Consider the following 18,234-nt stretch of genomic DNA (forward strand, 5'->3'; position numbering starts at 1 on the left):
ATAATCCTCACCCAAAGATCCCAATACCATGCATGTACTGCTCATGGATAACTATACTATCTCACAGATCGGCTCAATAGGCTCCGACATCCGCTGTCACTAGGAGGAGCTGGTGCTGTAAAGGTGCATGTAACCAAAGAGTCCCGGAAAATAAGTTTGATCAGTGGTATAAAGCGATGCATCTGAAGCGTTATCTCGCGAACCTACTGGCATGCTCGTGGAGGGATGGCCTGCCATTGCTGGCCATGACATGTCAGTCGGCAATCCGGCCCTTTGGCATGCATCAGTCGCAGCGGGCATGAACCGAAGCTGTGAGGGAAAGTCGTTCCACAGTACTGGTACTTCTGAGGGAGAGAAGTTGCCCCTAAAAGCCAGTGTGTCGTCTACGCTAACGGGTTTCGCAATGCTGACATGTTGCTGTTGCTGCTGCTGCTGTTGCAAAGGCTCAGGGCCGCCGTATGTGTGGCACAAGCGGCGATCGTCCGAAGTCCCAGGCCATGAGAAATTAACGAACGGGATAGAAATGTTGAATGCCTCTTTCGGGGTACTCGGCTCTGGCGATACCTCGCCAGAAATAGTAGTGTCACTTGTGTCCGTTGATTCGGCACAGTCGAGACACTCCGGGGTAGGAGTATCCAAGGACTTGAGATAATCGACTATGTCTGCGAGCACTTTCTGTGGATCTTCGATGGTTTCCTCTGCATGTTTAATAAGTCCCAAGCGGTCTAAAATTGCATGCGTCCCTGGATAACCCTGGACTGATTCCTGCAGCGGCGAGCCAGGAAAACCCTCGCGAGTGACACAGCGCCTGTATAGATCTCGCACCGCCTGAAGATGAACGGCATGTTGAGAAATGAGCATTTCCACAAACCTGCAGGCAACTCTTAATATCGTTTGTCATACCAATTTTTTTTTTTTTTTTTTTTTTCTTTTCTTCGTGAAGCCAGTCAATTCGAGGAACAACTTACCCTCGTGAATAAACTTTCTCTTGGGTTGCTTTTCGATCACGGAAGATGCAGGCATGATTGTAGGCCATACACCTGCTACACGGCTGATTACCATCGCACTGAAAGGGAAACCAGAGTAAATTAGTGTTGGGACTGGTGAGGTTACTTCAAAAGATTAGTACCTTGGACTTCTTGACTCGGCATCTATCACAAGCCCTCTGCACGTGCTTTCTTTTGGTGCGAAATACGCGATGGGCAGGTTTTTCCTCGTCACGCCGGTTTAGTAAGAGTTCTGAACCTGGAAGTTGAAAACTCGAACAACCAGGGCTGAGCTTGGGGAAGAGGATTTTATGTTGCCGGGACATCTGCCAAATCTCGACGTATCTTCGTTGAATGTTTCGTGAAACACAAAATTTCGGGGAGGCTTGAGACAGGAATGATCAGGTAACATCCAAAAGCAAGTGGCTTTTGGAGAGCTTAAGAAATCGGGAGCAAATAATATCCTGGTACAAACAGGGGAACGCTGAGAGATCGGGGGGAACGGGGGATTGAAAAGAACAGGTAGATTTCTTGGTTTAAATCTACATTTGACATGGGACGGCCATATCAAAACAGGGATATCCATTTCTATGATTGTGGCCAATAGCAAAATGCCGCATCTATATAACCTCGGTGACGTGGAGAAAGTCTCTTGACGACACATCGTCTGCGATTTTGCTCCTATGTGGTTTGTCGCGTGAATCAATCCCTGCACTGTGAGACAACTGTTTTTGTGGACTCTGACTGGCAGATGTCCGAGGGTGGCGTTCCATTATGCAGAGGTTATTACCAACTATCGGTCCTTTGCTATGACTTGCATTTCTTCAAAAGAAAAAGGGAAAAAAAAAAGGTAGTTTATGTTCTACTGGCTTGGTCTTTGTGCTCGAAGGTTCTGACGCACAGAGCAGAAAACGCATATAGCTTAGGCTGTTTTGCTTTTTTTTTCCCCGGTTCTCGTTATGCTTCAATAAAAACGAATATACACGAACCCTTTTTCTTTTCGAAGTGACAAGGCTGTCTTTGATGTCGTTTACCTACTGGTGGGATACCGAAGGTGCCTTTCCTATTGCAGACATGCTCAATCATTCCGGCATTCATTCCTATACCCGAAGGTCAATTGAAGCCAATACCATGAGAGATAGTGTTCGATCCGGCCTGCTATTCGCTTGATGTGTTAAACTTAGTGTGTAGGTATTACGCACTGATTAGACCTAGAGGAAAAGGGACTGGACTATACATTAGTTTGGAAGTGTGTATACCCAAACCGCCTCACATTCTCCGATGGGAATTTTGTTTACCTACTTAATTCTGACTTCAGGTGAAAATGTCGGCGTTTGCCGCGCCTACCTAGATTCGTTTTCAACTTGTCAAAGCTAATGTAGACCAAGTCACCTCCAGCCCAATCCCAATAAAAATAGAGAGACACGAGCAACAAATGACAGCCAACTAATGAACACCCTAACTCAAAACAGAACTACCTCAATCAACGCTTTAACTGTCAAAGGGAGGCGAGTTTCTCCTCGAGTCCAATGATGGGGTCGATACCCAGGGTGGATATTACATCCGGCATGACGTGCAGGAAGGCCACGGTGCAAGGCAAAAGGGAAAAGACGAGGACAAGGCCGGCTGGCTATTCGGCAGCCTAGGACAAAGAGAGTGCGATTTAGCATTCTTTCTGCAAGGTCGGTCATAACTTGTCATGTTCTTTTCTGCACAATAAAATATGGATGTTATCATAGCACAAGTGCTATCTAGAGTAAAGCAAGAACTTTGCAGAGCCTACGCTATGCTTATGATACATCTATTTCTGTCATATTGTCTTGTCTCTCCGTTTGCGATTCTTTTTAATCTAGAATCTGGGTAGGGTACTCCCTTCTCTGAAGTCACCACACTACGCTAGTAGGTGAGTTTTGTTGAAGTATACAACACCATGAACTAGTCTTGTGTATGTCTCTTGGTCTATTTGGAAAATGTTTAGTTCAAAGCATCTCTTTCATTCAGGCGACATATAACGATGACTGACACCAGTAGTAATCAATTTTATCAATACGCTCACATCACTATTAGATTAAAGGTAACCTAACATCAACAAGATTTCAAATACGTTGCATTAATAATGCTGAAAGATACATTGATTGCATCCTGTGCTCAGACCGTTCAACTCTCCGTCCAGCTTTATCCGCTTTCAGCCTCCTATAGCGTACTTCATCGAAATCTGTGTTTGTTTGTTTTATCGGCTAATCAAGAAAAGAAAGTAGTAGAACTGTGCTATATGGCTTGCGTTAATGGATTTGGACGAGACTTCCACGTTGCATGGGTATACGTACCATCCCTACTTCAGGGAGTGGAAGAAGGGAGGGGCCGATATCTACTTACTAGTGTACTACGTAGTACCCTCTCTCTCAACCTGGATATGGGACGTTGATTGTAAATGCCGTTACTTATACTTGTGTACTAATGTAATAACTAATAACTATAGAGAACACTATGTATTTCATCGCCTAAGCTCGGCAAGGAAAAGAATCCGTCACTCGTGGGTGGGTAAGTACCTACATATCTAGGTAGAATCTTTAGATTTGCAAGTACCTGAGGATGCGAATAAGAGACAACGCATGCGGTATTCCCATGTGTCTAGGTTGGTGAGGAAAAATATTTTGTCATGATTCATGTTCTCGATGAAACTAGAATCTAAGATGCTTTAGTATTCTTCTCTTTTCTTTTTCATTTTTTTTTTTGGCTGGCTGCTTATTACATAGCCCACGGTCGAGTCACGGAACGGTTACTATTGTAGAACACCGAGGAATTGCGGCCAATAGTCGCTCGGCAGTAAGATACTTTTGAATAGCAATTATTCCGTCCCTTGCCCATTGAGATTATAGGAACGGGAGGAATTATCCAGACGAAAGAGAAAGGAGAGCAAAGGAGAGAGGGGGCTGAGAGTCCATCAACCAACCAAACAGTCCGGATGTTAGAAGCAACTAAGCACGGTTCGTCCCAGCCTTATAGATGCCAGCCTCACTGAGGCTTAGAAGGCGCGTGGTTTGGCCGACTTAGTGTGTGTACAATGTTCATATTCTATGCTGGATGCTGCGTATTTGTAATGTATGGTAATAAAAGAGTTAGGCCGCCCATTGAAATATACATGTACATGGTAACTACTTCCGGTAGTAGCTAAATAATCAATCAATGCACAGGCACCATCCGCCTATATCCGGCATGTGTTTGTCATGCCGTTAATTGGCAGAATGAAGCTAGAGGCGCAGGCTTCAATAACTTTTGCTGAAGTTATGGACTAATCTTGATGAATCGCTTCATCTTCGCTTCCCTATCTCTTGATTCTCTTCTGATAGAACGTCTATAGTCTGGAGAACAGTTAAACTTAAGCTCCACGGCCTCGGCCCGTACCGTGAAGAGCTAACTGGTTACGGAACGGGTACTGTACATACGGGACGGAGTTTTTAACCCTAATTTGCCTGCTTGGAGTTACTCGCTCTTTGTTTGGCATGCATGAGACGAGCTGATCAGTGGCCCGTGTACATAAAGCTAATGCAACAGTCCATCGAAACCAGAGAAGGAACAGTGGGAAAAGGAAAGAAAGAAAAATCCAAAAGGAAGGAGGAAAGAAGAATGGAGACGTAAATAGCAGGACGAAGAAAATGGCCAATCAGCAGTAAGAATTAATCGAACAGATACGCAGTCCTATTCATTTATTAGTGCTATCTACAGGACGAAAATGATCTGGGTATCTTTTCCAACGACAATGCCACTCGGTCAACAGAATAAAAATGCTAACTGATCTTTTGCTCCCCTTCTCAATAAGGCATCGATTCAAAAAAGGGAGTCAATAAATCCCTGCCTATAGTACAAGCAAGCAAGTCAAGCTCCGTGACAACCCCGAAGAGCTGTCAATAGCAAATAGTAGGTAGTTAGCCTAGATATTTACTAAGCTAAGAGAAATGTCGTGTGCCAATTGGCAGCCACTGTCACTGGGCATTGAGCAACGACACTGCGTATGCCATACATGCATGCATAAATGCATTTGCTCAATCAGCCTAACTTGCATATAATAGGTAGATTTGAATGCAACTGTCAAACGCGGTCAGTAGGATAAGAAAAAGCAAACCTTTGGACAGCGCTGATCAATAGTCAATCTACCGATTTCGGGCTTCTCGAGCCAAGCAACGGAACAAGCTCCCGTTTGTTCTGTCGTTTTACTCTTTTTTTTTTTTTTTTTTTTTTTTTTTTTTTTTTCCTTTTTCTCTATTCATTGTCATGAAAAAGAAAAGTTAAATTTTAGTGTCACACCGATAGAATACCCTTAGTTCCTATTTGTCTCTCTCGTGCAGAGATGCTAGGTTAGTAGATATGTATGTGACAGAACGCGGACTCGAGACAAAATAACCGCCAAACGGATTGTTTCCTATGACAGGACACTAGATAACTAGGTAGGTGCCATATACCCTGGTAAATACTGATAGTTCATCATTGTTCCTGGCTGCAAGTACTTACCTATGTAGGCAACAACATCTAAAGTTACTGAACAAAGAAGATCGATCTCTTGTTTACCCAGGTAGGCAGTAGGTATCTACTGCCATTTCGGGGAAGAACTTGAATTTGAAAAAAATGCGAGCATGAAAGCCATGTGAAAGAGAGGGGAGGAAGAAAAAAGAAAGCTCCCCGTCGTCTCCAGGTATATGTTTTCTGAATCTAGTCTAATAACTCGAGTGCTAACTAACGAGAAAGAGAGCAGCACCTCACAAAAAAATCCGACTGTACAACGAGAAACAAGCAAGGAAACATTCATGTGGAAACGCCTGCCTGTCTAAATCTTCGGATATAAGCCTACTTACAAATGTGGGTTTTTCCCCATGACAAATGCCCACCAAAGAAACGTGCGAGGCTATTGCTTGTCTGGGATGATGATGCTGGCCTCTCCGTGGGCCAGGAGATCAAAGCTTTCTTCACTAGTCGATGTCTTTAGCGGGCTTGGAGATCCTGGCCTTTGGCCGTCGCTGTCATAATCTTGTCCAGACGCAGAACTTGTCCGTTCCCAGCGACGATCTCCCACCCACTCCAGTCCATCTCCAGTTCCAGGGCCTCCCAGCCTCCGCACATCTGCCACCCGCTCCCCTAAGAGAAGCTGACCGTCATCTATATCGGCCGTCATGGTCGTGCTTTCGTCGAGTTTCTGGGAGCCGGTTGTCAGAAGCAGGTTCCGCCGGTGCCATTCTCCGACAAATAAACCATCGGGATCTACTTCGCGGCGCACTTTGAGCCATTGCTCCATGTCGTCCCCGTACATATCATGTAGATCTTGAGCCGAGGAGAATGTAGTGAAATTCTTCGCCCAGTGAGGACGGCCACCCAAGTCACGCATGAGCCATTCGAATGCTTCGTAGTAGCGCTCTCTGCACGGCGGATCCCGAAGATAAGGGCGATAGAGCGTGGCATTCAGGTAAAGAGTAGGTCCATGTCGACACGTTGGATCAAGGTAAGGATGTGGCGAGGAAGAGATAGTCGTGTCGGATACACGAACCTCTATAGGACAGTGAACCCAAACGCCCTTGGGGCTGAATGGAATTCGCGCAGTTTCCTGGTCGCCATGAATCCACGCTGACAGACGAGTGATAGCCTCCGGGCCCTTCTCCAAGGGCAATGCCCACTCGTTCACAAATTGTGAATAAAGACAGTCCATCAGCAGACCTTTGTGCGATTGTTCCACGGCTTTTGTCACCACAGAGTCGGGCTTGAATCCATATTGCATGCCGAACACGAACCACTCGACCCAAGGGAGAATCCGTGGGAACCAGTTTGCTAAGGCAAGTAGATTGTGATATGTGTGAAAACCCAGCCATCCACCATACCAGGATTTCGGCGGAGGGTTCATGGGGAGATCGGTCTTATCAGCGTGCCAGACAATGGCCCGGTCCATGTAGGGAAGCCACCAGGCACGCACATATTCGTGCGATGTCCATAAATCGTCGGACCAGCGATCGAGCAGACTCGAGAGCGGATGAAGTGATTGCTCCCAGGAAATGCGAAAGGCAGGCACGGCCTGCAACGATATTTCAGTTACAATGCCGAGCGCGCCGAGTGACACGAGGGCCGCGCGGAAGAGCGACGGGTTGTTGGTTGCACTGCATCGCACGGTTTGGCCATTGGCAAGAGTCACTGAAAGGGCCTGGATGCATTCCGAAAGCAGGCCGTAACGCGAAGAACTGCCATGAGTGCCGGTGGCGATCACGCCGGCGATGGATTGATCGTCGATACTGCCGAGATTGGGGAGAGCCAGCCCGTGCTTGTCCAGCTCGCGGCCAAGATCGCGCAGCCTTATTCCGGCCTGCACCGACACGAGACCGGTCTCTGGCGACACGTTGGTGATGCGATTGAACTTGTCGAGGTTGATCAGCCACGCGGAGGTGCAGGTCAGGTCGGACGGCGAATGACCGCTGCCGACCGTCACTAATCTCCGTCCGCAACGGCGCGCAAGCGTCACAGCTTTCTGGATCTCCTCAACACTCTGCGGCTGAATGTAGAGCTCCGGCCGCGAGTAGAACGTCTTGGCCCATGTCGAGTGCACATGTTTCGTGGTGGCGCGAAACGGGATGGCCGGGTCGAGCCGGGAGAGCTCGCGGGCGATGGTGGGGTCTATCGACATGTCTGACTCTGCGAAAAGGAAAGGGCCAAAAAAAAGAAAAAAAAGCAAAGTGACGGCGGTGGTCTCAATGCATGACGATGAGAGACAGAGCGTTCATGGCAGCAGACAGCTTCATCGTGTCTTCTCTCCAGAGTTGAGGGGCGAAAAAGAGCAGATCCACATGAAAATTACCGATTAGATTGCTGAAGCTCTTATCATGCCACCATCGCCGTTATTATGGCGACAGTAACTTTTGAAATTGCAATACACTAAGACATAAAAAAAATAAAATACAGCGAATCAAAATTTCTTCTCAGGTAAGACCGGTAGTCACGTGACTTGATTGCGTCATGTGACTGCGGACGTTGCTAGAAGTATGCTTACCCGTTTGGCACTAGTTTGTGGGTCCGTATCTACAGGGCAGAACCAATCAGAACGCGCTAACCGATTTCCAGTGCATCAAATCGGGCGTATTTCTGGCTTATCAATTATTAACCACACATACTGAACGGTTTCGAAATTGGGCAAGCATCAAGGCAAACATGGTCTTAAATATCATTGATACGGTTTTCTGGTTTGCATTCCTCATCATCACTGGTATGGGAACAGAAGGGGGCAAGTCCCCTGGGAGGAGTGATTCTAGTACTGGGCCTTGCTCTGCTGTAAGTGAATGCAATACACCGTGATACGAGCAGCAAGGATATTTAATAACTTATGAACCACGGCAGTGCTATCTCTTCCCTGCTGTCGACAGTTTGCGTTCGTATATACCGTCACCACAAGCTCTATGGGATGCTTCCCCATGAAAGATGACTGTTTGATAGATCTCTTTACGTGAACCTGCCAACTATGTGATGTACCTTCTTGAAGTAGATCCAGACTCAAAGAATTGGTCGAATGTGATTCCCCTGGCCGAGTTTTGTGGTGGCTATACGTTAGGTTTTGCTATTAATAAATGAGGATACCCATGCTGCGTCAAAAAATTTCCAATTGAACAACAATAGATTTACGTAGTGTAGTATGCGTGTTGATTATCCAGTACATAGTGGTACATCAATGCCGTCCGAAATAATATGACAAGTTAGTTACACAGACAGAGAATCCAACGATGAGTTCCGCCCTCAGCGTTTATCCTTAATATACACACAGCACCAGCAAGATCAGTAATGAGTCATCAAAACCGCCAAAAGAAACCGAGAAAATGCCACCTAATGAAGAAAGCAGAGCGGGAAAAAACACCAATATATGCATCGGGTTAGTATCTTCAGGAGCGGATAGCTTCAATGGCAGCATTCAATGGCAATATGTGTGGAGTTGTCGCCCATAGTTTGCGGTCCCATTTTCTAAAAGCAACCGTGCAGCAGTCGGGAATGCCGCCCATGGCAACGTAGCTCTTTGGGATGAACGGTCGGTCTTGGAGGGAAACCGCCAAAATCCCGTACTCGTGCGCAAAGACCAGGGCCGACGCGAACTCGGCAGGTCGAGATTTGGCATCACGTCCGATGATGCTATGGAGATCAATTTGTTAGCGAGTCTCTCCTGTAGAATTGATTAGGCGATAAGACTTACACGTAGATCTCAAAGAAAGCGTCCAGAATGTAAATTTCCGAGAAACGCAGGTCCTTCTGACAAAAGGGATCGATTTCTTGAACAGTATCATTGGGTCGTGTCACAGGCGAAGAAGAGCCGCGTCGATTCCAAAACCCTCCTTTCTGCCCCAACATATGGTCGATACGAAGCAGTCGACAACGATACTTGTCGTGCCGAGGCTTGAGATGCCAGTGCTCCGATGTCACCATTGGTTCAGCCGTCTTTGAATCAGGAAATACATCAAAAAAGCTTTCTGGCTCCTCCCCTTCAGAGACCTCCTCAATTTCCCCAGTAAGCCCCAGGTTCATTCCAATTAGCCGTGCACCTCCAACCTCATCAGCTCCACTACCTTTTCCCTTCCAGAGATAGAGTTTGCCAAATTTGGCTGAAATGACGAACGGGAAGCCTGAACAAAGACTCCGGCGAGAAACATCGACTTCGTCAAATGCGATTTGACCCAAATGCCGTCTACCGCAGAGCATATAAAGTGCCGATGAGCTCGACCGGGAACTGGAGCCGCGCCGCGTAATCATAATACCTCCCAAGGCTTCAACAAACTTTGCTGGTTCCTTGCCCTGCCTGATAAGTTCCAATCGAGCACCATTCTCCCTTGCGACCCTCCGCGCGAAAATCTGAGCATCCTCCATGGCTGCTTCAGCCACTTCATCGCCCAGCCACAAGTAAGCCTCGGTCCTATTCCCGGATTCACATTCAAAGTTGTGCACACAAACATACATACTGCCCTCAAACAAAATGTATTCCTGGTGAATAGGAAGATCTTGCTTCTTGCCGTCGCCTGTGATCTCCCAGATTTGCTTTCGAATAGTCCTCGTCTTTAGCTCATCAGTTTCTGTGGTAAGTACCAGTTGTGGATCAATATCCACTCTGTCACTGGACTTTGGAACCGTGTCGAAAAATTCGGAGATTACTCCAGCAGACTCTGAGGTTCGGGGAACTGGTGAGGTCAGAGAAGGCCTTCGTGTTCCATCAGAAACTTGAGAAGAGATGGTCAAGTTCTTTTTGGGTGGCACTGGTGGCGATGCAGGAGATTTGTTAAGCTGTGAAGATTTCTTGTTGCCTAGCGGTGACTCTGGTCGAGATTGAAAGAATGAGCTCCCCAGTCCCATGCCTAACCCGAACCTCGTCTGGAGGGGGGATGTGTTGGCCGAGTTCACAATGGTATCTTTCAACTTGGACGTAAACGAGGGGGACGGCGTTGCGTTACTGGGCGTAGGAGTCGAAGGCAATGGGGCTGATTTAGGCGGTGGTGTAGGTTTCTCGTTGGATGGCGGATTCTTGTCACTGGATGTGGAAACTTTACGTAGAGAACCTGACTTGGGTGGAATTGCTGGAGACGTATGACTCTTCGAGAGGAGAATATTGGAGGGTTGGTTGCTGACACTTTGCTCCTTGGAGAGGGGGCTCGCCTTAGAATCAGGAGAGATCAATACCGATTTTGGGATATCTGGCGATTTTGAAGGTATCAGCGGTTTTCGGCGCTCCACGGCCGGTTCATCAGGTATTGATGGTAGGACAGGACGTGTGTCTAGTTTCTTTGCAGGCACTGGTGGCGAACGTACATTTTCAGACGAGGGCTTCCGTTCGACTGACTCCGATACGGATTTTTTCTCTTCATTTAACTCTGTTCTTGAGCGACCACCTTCCTCCTTGGCTTGCTTAGGTCCGGATTTGTTTGAAGCAGGAAGCCTTCTCTTTGGGCCCCTAGCTCGCCCCTTTGTCATATGGGTCAGCGTAGCCCTCGGTTTTGGCTCGGGTTCCTGCGTAGAAGGAGTTGGCAATGAGGTAGACAGGATATTATTAGCAGAGTTTTCCGTTTCTCCTCCTGAGCGCGGCGGACCACGAGATAGCATGCCGGCTAGCGCAGGGTTTAATCGGTCTGCAATATGTCCTTTAGTAGTAAGTCCTCTAGGCTCAGCAGTAGTCTTTGTACTAGCTCCTACTAAGACTTTTGATGGCAAGGGACGAACCGGTGGACCAGTTTCCTTGTTCTTATTTTCCTCAGTCAACACGGCTAGAAGAGAACTGGCTTCGGAGTCTGGTTCCCTCTCCCTCGCATTAGGATCCATGTTCAAGGGTTTCTTTGGTTCAATCGTACTAGCAGCCAAGGGCAATTGTGGCGATGACTCGACAGATGGAGAATTCCCACCGGTTTGGCTAGTTGACACACTGAGAGGCCTCGGTCGACCTTCCAACTCCGAGGACTTTGTTGGTGATGTAGAAGAAAAGGACGACAGATTGCTCTTAGTGCTGTCCGTTCGAGTGAGATGAGTGCGTCTTGAGAGAGCCTCAGGAATAGGGACTGGTGGTTTCGATGGTATACTTCCATTCTCTTCACCCGTCCGGCGGATAGAACCTCCACCAGCTTTCATCGCATCTTTCTGTTTTAGTATACTCTCTCTGAACTCATCTACCCTGTCAGATTTCTTAGGGCCACCAGTTGCGTTTAGGGCTGCTTTTCCCTTCATGATGTTGTCCTTGAATACGTCTGGCGCCTTGTAATTGGATTTTTCTGTTTTCCTTAATTTCCCAAAGACGTTCTTGAATTCCGGTTCCGCCTGAGTAGGACTGCCACTAGTAGCCTCACGTCGTCGTAAGTTTGACCTGAAGTCTACCACTCCTGGCTGGGGTTTGGCATGAGATACGCCGTGGTCCGTAGTGACAGCAACTGTTTTTGGTTTATTTGGCAGGGCTGGCGGGGGGGCTTTTGATATAGATGAAGGTTTGCTGTCGACTTCAGACGTAGCAGCCACAGATTCATTGGAGTCATTCGGGGTTATCTCAATATTATCCTTGACGTCTGAGGTGGACAACTGGGCGTTCTTGTCATTGTCGGGCGTTGCCCTATCCTCTGTCGCAGAGCTCACGGTAGCATTGATGTTAGAAATGGTAATTTGAGAGGCGCTAGGGCTTTTGGAATGGCTTCCGATCTGAGGCGAACGCATCAAGCCACTTGGTGTTGCCTCGCCACTTGATGCTGGCCTTCCAAGGTCAACACTGGCTCTGGACTGTCGCGCTTTGGATAGATCCCTCAACCATGCAGGCTGCTGTGTGACCGGTGTGGTCTTCGTTCTGGGCGATTCTGGTCGATTCAACGCACTTTCAAGCCATGAGGATTTAGTGGGACTCCAGCGCTTTTGATCAATTGACTTGGAGGGGCTTCGTGGTGTCTGAGGTTCGACGTCACCATGTATGGCTTCATCGGTCCCTGTCTTTACGCTGGAGACACTAGAACGAGTGCGGGTGTGTAAGGAGGGTTTCGTAAAGCTAGTATCGCCCTGAATCTTCTCTTGATCATTGTCTTTCACCCCGTTGCTTTTCGTATGATGGACAACTGTGGCTTCACTGTGGCTTGAGCCTGGTCTCGACGGCGACAAAGGCGAATGCTCACGGATTGGTTTTGGATCAGGAAGCATGTCGCTTCCAAATGCAGAACGACCAACACCGCTGCGATTGCTTACAATTGAATTGCTTCGACTAAGATTGGCGGGAGATTGCACGCTCCATCGTTTTGATATGCTATCAGAGCGCTTCATCATTGCGCTCTGCACAAACCCTCCCAAGCCTTTCGTTGGAGAAACGGAGCGCTCTGGTGATGTGCGACTGGGAGACAAAGGCGCGCGATCATCGTTGGATGGTTGCTGTTCTGTCTTTCGGGCATCAAGCCGTTGAGTAGATAAAGGCACTGGAGAGCCTAAGCCGCTGGTAGAAACAGAGGACACGCTTGAATAGCGATTCCCAATGCTGCTGTTAGCAGCGAATGTAGAGCTTGCTCTTGAGGGAGACCGTGATCGATCCTCGCCAACCCAGTCGCGGGCCTTTTCAGGCTCAGCTGTGGAGTCACGAGTCAGACCAGGTAATCTGAAGCTTCCCTCGGTAGAAGATGTCTCAGACATTGTATTTTCTGCACTCCTCCGTAGAGCCAAAGAAGACTTCTCACGGTCAGCGGTCTGTCGAAACCAAGTTGGGTCTTTAGAGGAAAGCGCTTGTGAGATCTGAGAGCGCGAAGGCGTTACGTCCTCTTCTAATGGCATCGTGTCATCGACCGTGTCCATTGTCTCTTGTGGTGTCAATGGAGTCTTCTCGGGGGCGGCGTGTTCCTTCAATTCCTCTGCACTTTCTTTGGTGACGCTTGACAATTCTGGCTGCCTGGGAGGAGTTGAAGGGATGCTCCTGCCAGACTCGTGATGCGGTTCTTCACAGTACGCCTTCAGAGAGGACAGCGCGTCTTGCTCAAATGAATTGCCCGACGGTTGCAAGACCTGCGGGGGCAGAAGAGGGAATGACTTGTGGCTGGCCAACGCAGAGGTTGGCGTTACGGGCGAGGCGAAGTCTTTGGTGGGCGAAATCGAGCGAGCTCGTTCTGGAAAGAAAGAACGACAGGACGAATGGTTAGCCACGGCCAATGATGCATGATGGTGAAGAGAGAAACTGGAGGGTCGGCAGCCGCCTGGTGGGCTGTGGGCTTACCAGCTCGCCGCGCCTGCCTCTCTTTCCGGCCCTGCAAGATTTCCTCCTCCAACTTGCGCGTCCGCTCTTCATCCTCCTTCACTCGCTTGTCGCCCAACTCCCGGATGCGAAGGAGAAACTCGTTCACGTCCTCCGAACCGCCGTCCATGTTTATTCGTGCACTGGCTGAAACGGAGGGAAACAACAGGCAGGATGTTGGGGAGGGAGGGGAGCCTTAAGATCGGGTCGGGGCACGCTATCTCTGCTAGACAGAACGACAAGTCACAACGGACGCACTAAACAAGTCATCTACCAGCAGCCATCCATCAGTGTTTCAAATATACTCGCTGGGAGACAGGAACGGCCGAAGCAATCCAGACAGGACGGCAGCAGGAAGAGCGCGGGTTTGTCTGCAACGAAACGCGGGCTGATACGGTGCAGGAGGAGATTGTTGTTGTCTGCCTCTTCTTCTATGCACGCGTTCCGGTGGTTCTTCCGGTCAAAGTTGGCGGCTCCACTGCCAACATGATCGATCATCCATGCATCCATCCGCCCTGCTCCAGCTCGGTCTACGTTGGGCATTTACGGAGTACCTAGGTAGTCCTTTCTATATTGGATTGAAGATTCGTCTCGGCCTTCCTCGTCTAAGGTTGGCGTCTCAACTCCGGACGAGAGCAACGTTGGTGGCGTGCGAATTTGTTTTCGAATTGCTCTTTGCGGCTGTGGAGAAGAACGGCCTTTGGTTGGGCCCCTTGAGTCTCGCATCCCTGGGTCGATCGATTACGATTTCCATTTTCAATTTCCATCGCCCACAAACAAATTACGTATCCGGAATCATGATGCTTTGTACGGAGTACGAGTGTCTTTGTCCGGCATAATAGGGTCCTCACATGGCTCAGTGAATGGAATGTGCCAGTGTCTTGGATGAAAGGGGTGACTGACAGCTTTCATAGCTAATGTTCTGATAGTCCGTGCATGCAGCATTCCTAGTCTATGCAGACATGCATGGATGGCTCATATAACAAGTAAATCGACTATACTAGGATGAATATACATTAGTTTACACAATTAATATGTATATCTAAGAGTAAGGAAGCTACCTCAGTATAAGAACAGTCGGTCCTTTGCGTCTTGGACCACCCAATTCAGCCCTTCGTGGAGATTCTTGCCCGTCATGGCACTGCATGGGAATATCACCCATTTATGTGTCCTAATCGCGTCTAACTGGAGTCCCTATACGTATCACAGAAGAATCAGATCGTGTTGCCCTCGGAATAACTGGGAACTCTCAATGCGAACCTGGCGGATTTCTTCCTCGGTCATGCAGCCACCGACGTCGGTCTTGTTTAGAAAAATGAGCAAGCTTGCGCCCGTTAAACGCTATTCACAAGTTAGCCGAGGAGGGAACCCCGAAACCGAATAACGACTACGAGAATAGATGTAGATAAATATGCATATACGACAATGGCGACCAGAAGAGGGACCAGGGAAGAAACTTGCCTCCTCGAGCAGCAGGCCCGCCAGCTCCTCTCGGCAATCATCGATGCGAAGACGATCCGTCGCGTCCACCACCCAAACCAAAGCATCGGTCTTTTCGAAGTAATTTCTCCAATATGAACGCAGCGTTTTTTGCCCACCGACATCCCCTGACGAACTTTCTTAGTAATTGATGGTCGGCCACACATATTGTACCGAGGCGGAAGGGAGGGTTTGCATTACAGATATTCAGCTTGTATCTGCCACATCAACATTAGCACCGTGGTCTTGCTATCTGGGTCCAGATGTGCTACCCTTCAAAATCAATGGTTTTGATGATGAATCCAAGCGTTGGACTGACTGTTGTGACATCTTCGTTCATAATCTGCTTCACAATGGTGGTTTTGCCGGCGTTATCCAGTCCACTTGGTGGGGGATTTGCAGGTTAGCTCTCCTCTCTCGCGCGCGCGCACACGCTCGCAATAGAAAAGACTGGCTCACAGCATCAATATCCTCATCTCCTTGTCTTTTAATTTGGCTTTGCGCAAAATAGAAAGCATCTTTGCGGTGTGAGAAGCTAAGCAGCCATGGGAAGCTGGGAGAGGCAAAGTTGTGTGTAGGAAGTGAAATGGGGCAGGCGCGCCTTCCAACTTGAACAAAGGCAGCCAGCAACCACCACAGCCAACAGCTTCACCACAGTGAACATCCGATGTGACGCCACACGCCAATAGAATGTTTATGCCTAGATGTTTGGGTATCCCCCTCACTCTTCTCACTTCTTCCCCCTTTCAGGGCTCACTACAATTCACTTCCCTGCACATCTCCTAGCTATTCCTTTGGCTACTCTCTTTACTTGGAGTCTCGAGGTAATACAGGGCGACTCGACTGTACTTTGCACACTTGCGAGGTCTCAAAGTCTACTGCTGGCTGAGACGAAAACCAAAAGATCATCCGAAAACGAGAGGCTACAATGAATCCCAAAGAAGAGGGTTAGTACTTTCCTACTTATGAGAGATACACTATGCTGAAAAGTATTTTGGTGTCTTTTCTAGTTGGCGCCGGCGAGAAAATCAAGCTGGCTGACGCTTACAGAGCGGCCTTTGCAATCTGGAGCAGCCCCATAGATAGCAAGCGAAATGATGGATCGCAAGCTGACCAGGACAAGGGATCCGTGTTGACAGCGGACATAATGCCGGACTCGTCGAATTACCTGCAGTTGGCGCCTCATACAGATCGCTCTTTGATTCTAGACGAGGCGAATGATATCAAATCACCGGACAATGTGGACAAGCCGTGGCTTCCATTATCCGTACAAAACTTGACGCTGTCCATTGCAAAAGTACAAGAGGAAGAACAGCAACGCATATTTTCCAAATCGGATGAATCCTACCTCCTCTCTTCGTGGGACCTGCAGGACATTGCGTTCGAGGAGCGAATGCGAGCTTGGGTCGACACGGCCAACCCTGAGCAGCGCACAACGGAAATGGCCAAGGAGGATTTCCAAGGCGGAGACACTCATTTCAAAGAGCTAGAGACTCGTTCTGTTGTGAAGTTGTCATCGAAAGAAAGTCAAGCCACAGACAACGAAAGCACTGACTCTTACCTAGTGGAACGCTCTTTGCGTGTCAAGAGAGCAGAAGAAAGGATTTCAGCTCTAGTCTCCAAAGGGGGTTCTCGCTGCATCAAACCGGGTGTTACCCTTCTTCTTCGTCACGCTACACATATGGACGCCGAGGAATTGATAAATTTATACAATTCTTACGTACGCGGCACTTTCCAATGCCTCGACACCAAACCAATTGCCGTAGATGACATGCGCCAATGCATCGACGAATCGCGCAAGGAGGAACTTCCCTTTATAGTTGCAATAGATGTAGAGAGGTCGCAAAATTCCGGGCGCAAGATGTTGGGGTACGTTCGACTAACCAATTTCTTGGGCGGGCAGCCCTCTGTCTCAGGCACTGCTCAGTTGGAAATAATGATTTGGCATTTCAACAGAGGCCAAAATGTCGGCCGCTGCTTGATGGATGCGATGATGACTTTGGCCGACCCACAATATTCCCCCAAAGGAGGCTACTACTATATGCCCAGCCCACACGAGTCGAATGTACTGACCGTCTCCAGCTCAATTAGCTGTCGCCCATTGTCGCATTTGGCCATGCTAATGAGCCACGCGGACTCTGAGGTGTCGAGGTTTCGCAGGATCAGGGATTGGCTGTCACGGGAACACAAATTTTCTCAGAAAGGAGACTTGCCATCTGTGGCTGAGAAAATGGGACAGCTGTAAGTGCCTGCTGGGATTTTCTACTTTGAGTGTATGGAGCTTGCTAACTGGCATGGATACAGAGCTAATATTGCTATTCTGATTCGTCGTATCTGTGCCTAAGTCGTTGAAAGAGGGAACGTAAGGGGCGTTGGTGCTTCTGTTCTTCTCTTATTTTCGTTGAGTTCATCAACCTAGTCCATGAAGCGACAGAAGAGATTGTAGGTCTGCCCTTCACGCATCCCATCTCAGATGTTACTAACAAAGTGATTCTTTCCGCCAAGCGTCGAGAAACCCTAGTGGCATATGCAAAGATTCCAGAATTTGCTAAAGCTTACCACGAGAATGTAGACCTACGCTCCGACAGAGACTTTGTCACACCTTCCTCGAATCTAAGAATAGGACTTCAACCAATACGTGACACCTTAACCATGTATGAAAGCTGCCTGCAAAAACGCTGCTTATCTTTGATTTACAGGCAGAAATTTATTTCACGTTTCTGTAGGCGAAAGAGGAATACCTAGGTACAAGAGGCTGAAGGGTTGGAACATAGGATTTTACATTTTATATGGCAGCGGCCAATCGGAAGATCGTGCCAGCTTCTCAAATGCTGTACATAGCATACCCTAAAGCTTATTTTAACATCCTTGTGCAGAAAAGACGATATACTAGAGATGTTCAAAAGAGTATCACCTCTCCTGGGTGTATATAATTCGATAAACACACTAGATACCAAAGCGGTTAGAACGCGCTACACCTACTTGGGTATAGTTGGTTGCTGTACTCTACCTCTTGACTCCTCGAACGAGCGCTCG

General features: G+C 48.2%; 5 protein-coding genes across 5 annotated transcripts; 2 read left to right on the forward strand and 3 right to left on the reverse strand.

Moving 5' to 3' along the window:
* Positions 1-99: 99 nt before the first annotated feature.
* UA08_08626 (hypothetical protein) lies at positions 100-1,023 on the reverse strand (the record flags this gene model as incomplete). The annotated part of the gene is made up of 2 exons (XM_020263725.1): positions 100-881; positions 969-1,023. 2 exons carry the CDS (start codon positions 1,021-1,023, stop codon positions 100-102), a joined length of 837 nt encoding a protein of 278 aa, XP_020116064.1.
* Positions 1,024-5,886: 4,863 nt separating this feature from the next.
* Positions 5,887-7,644, reverse strand: UA08_08627 (putative D-arabinono-1,4-lactone oxidase; the record flags this gene model as incomplete). Its single annotated transcript, XM_020263726.1, has 1 exon — positions 5,887-7,644. One exon carries the CDS (start codon positions 7,642-7,644, stop codon positions 5,887-5,889), a length of 1,758 nt encoding a protein of 585 aa, XP_020116066.1.
* A 521-nt stretch (positions 7,645-8,165) lies between these two features.
* Positions 8,166-8,429, forward strand: UA08_08628 (hypothetical protein; the record flags this gene model as incomplete). Its single annotated transcript, XM_020263727.1, has 2 exons — positions 8,166-8,285; positions 8,352-8,429. The coding sequence occupies 2 exons, from the start codon at positions 8,166-8,168 to the stop codon at positions 8,427-8,429; spliced, it is 198 nt and encodes a 65-aa protein (XP_020116065.1).
* Positions 8,430-8,887: 458 nt separating this feature from the next.
* On the reverse strand, positions 8,888-13,849 carry UA08_08629 (hypothetical protein; the record flags this gene model as incomplete). Its single annotated transcript, XM_020263728.1, has 4 exons — positions 8,888-9,131; positions 9,193-9,906; positions 9,949-13,594; positions 13,702-13,849. The coding sequence occupies 4 exons, from the start codon at positions 13,847-13,849 to the stop codon at positions 8,888-8,890; spliced, it is 4,752 nt and encodes a 1,583-aa protein (XP_020116176.1).
* Positions 13,850-16,126: 2,277 nt separating this feature from the next.
* UA08_08630 (hypothetical protein) lies at positions 16,127-17,542 on the forward strand (the record flags this gene model as incomplete). Its single annotated transcript, XM_020263729.1, has 4 exons — positions 16,127-16,145; positions 16,209-17,067; positions 17,155-17,439; positions 17,503-17,542. 4 exons carry the CDS (start codon positions 16,127-16,129, stop codon positions 17,540-17,542), a joined length of 1,203 nt encoding a protein of 400 aa, XP_020116083.1.
* Positions 17,543-18,234: the final 692 nt, after the last annotated feature.

This window comes from Talaromyces atroroseus (assembly GCF_001907595.1).
Source record: "Talaromyces atroroseus strain IBT 11181 chromosome Unknown scaffold_15, whole genome shotgun sequence".
NCBI lineage: Eukaryota > Fungi > Ascomycota > Eurotiomycetes > Eurotiales > Trichocomaceae > Talaromyces > Talaromyces atroroseus.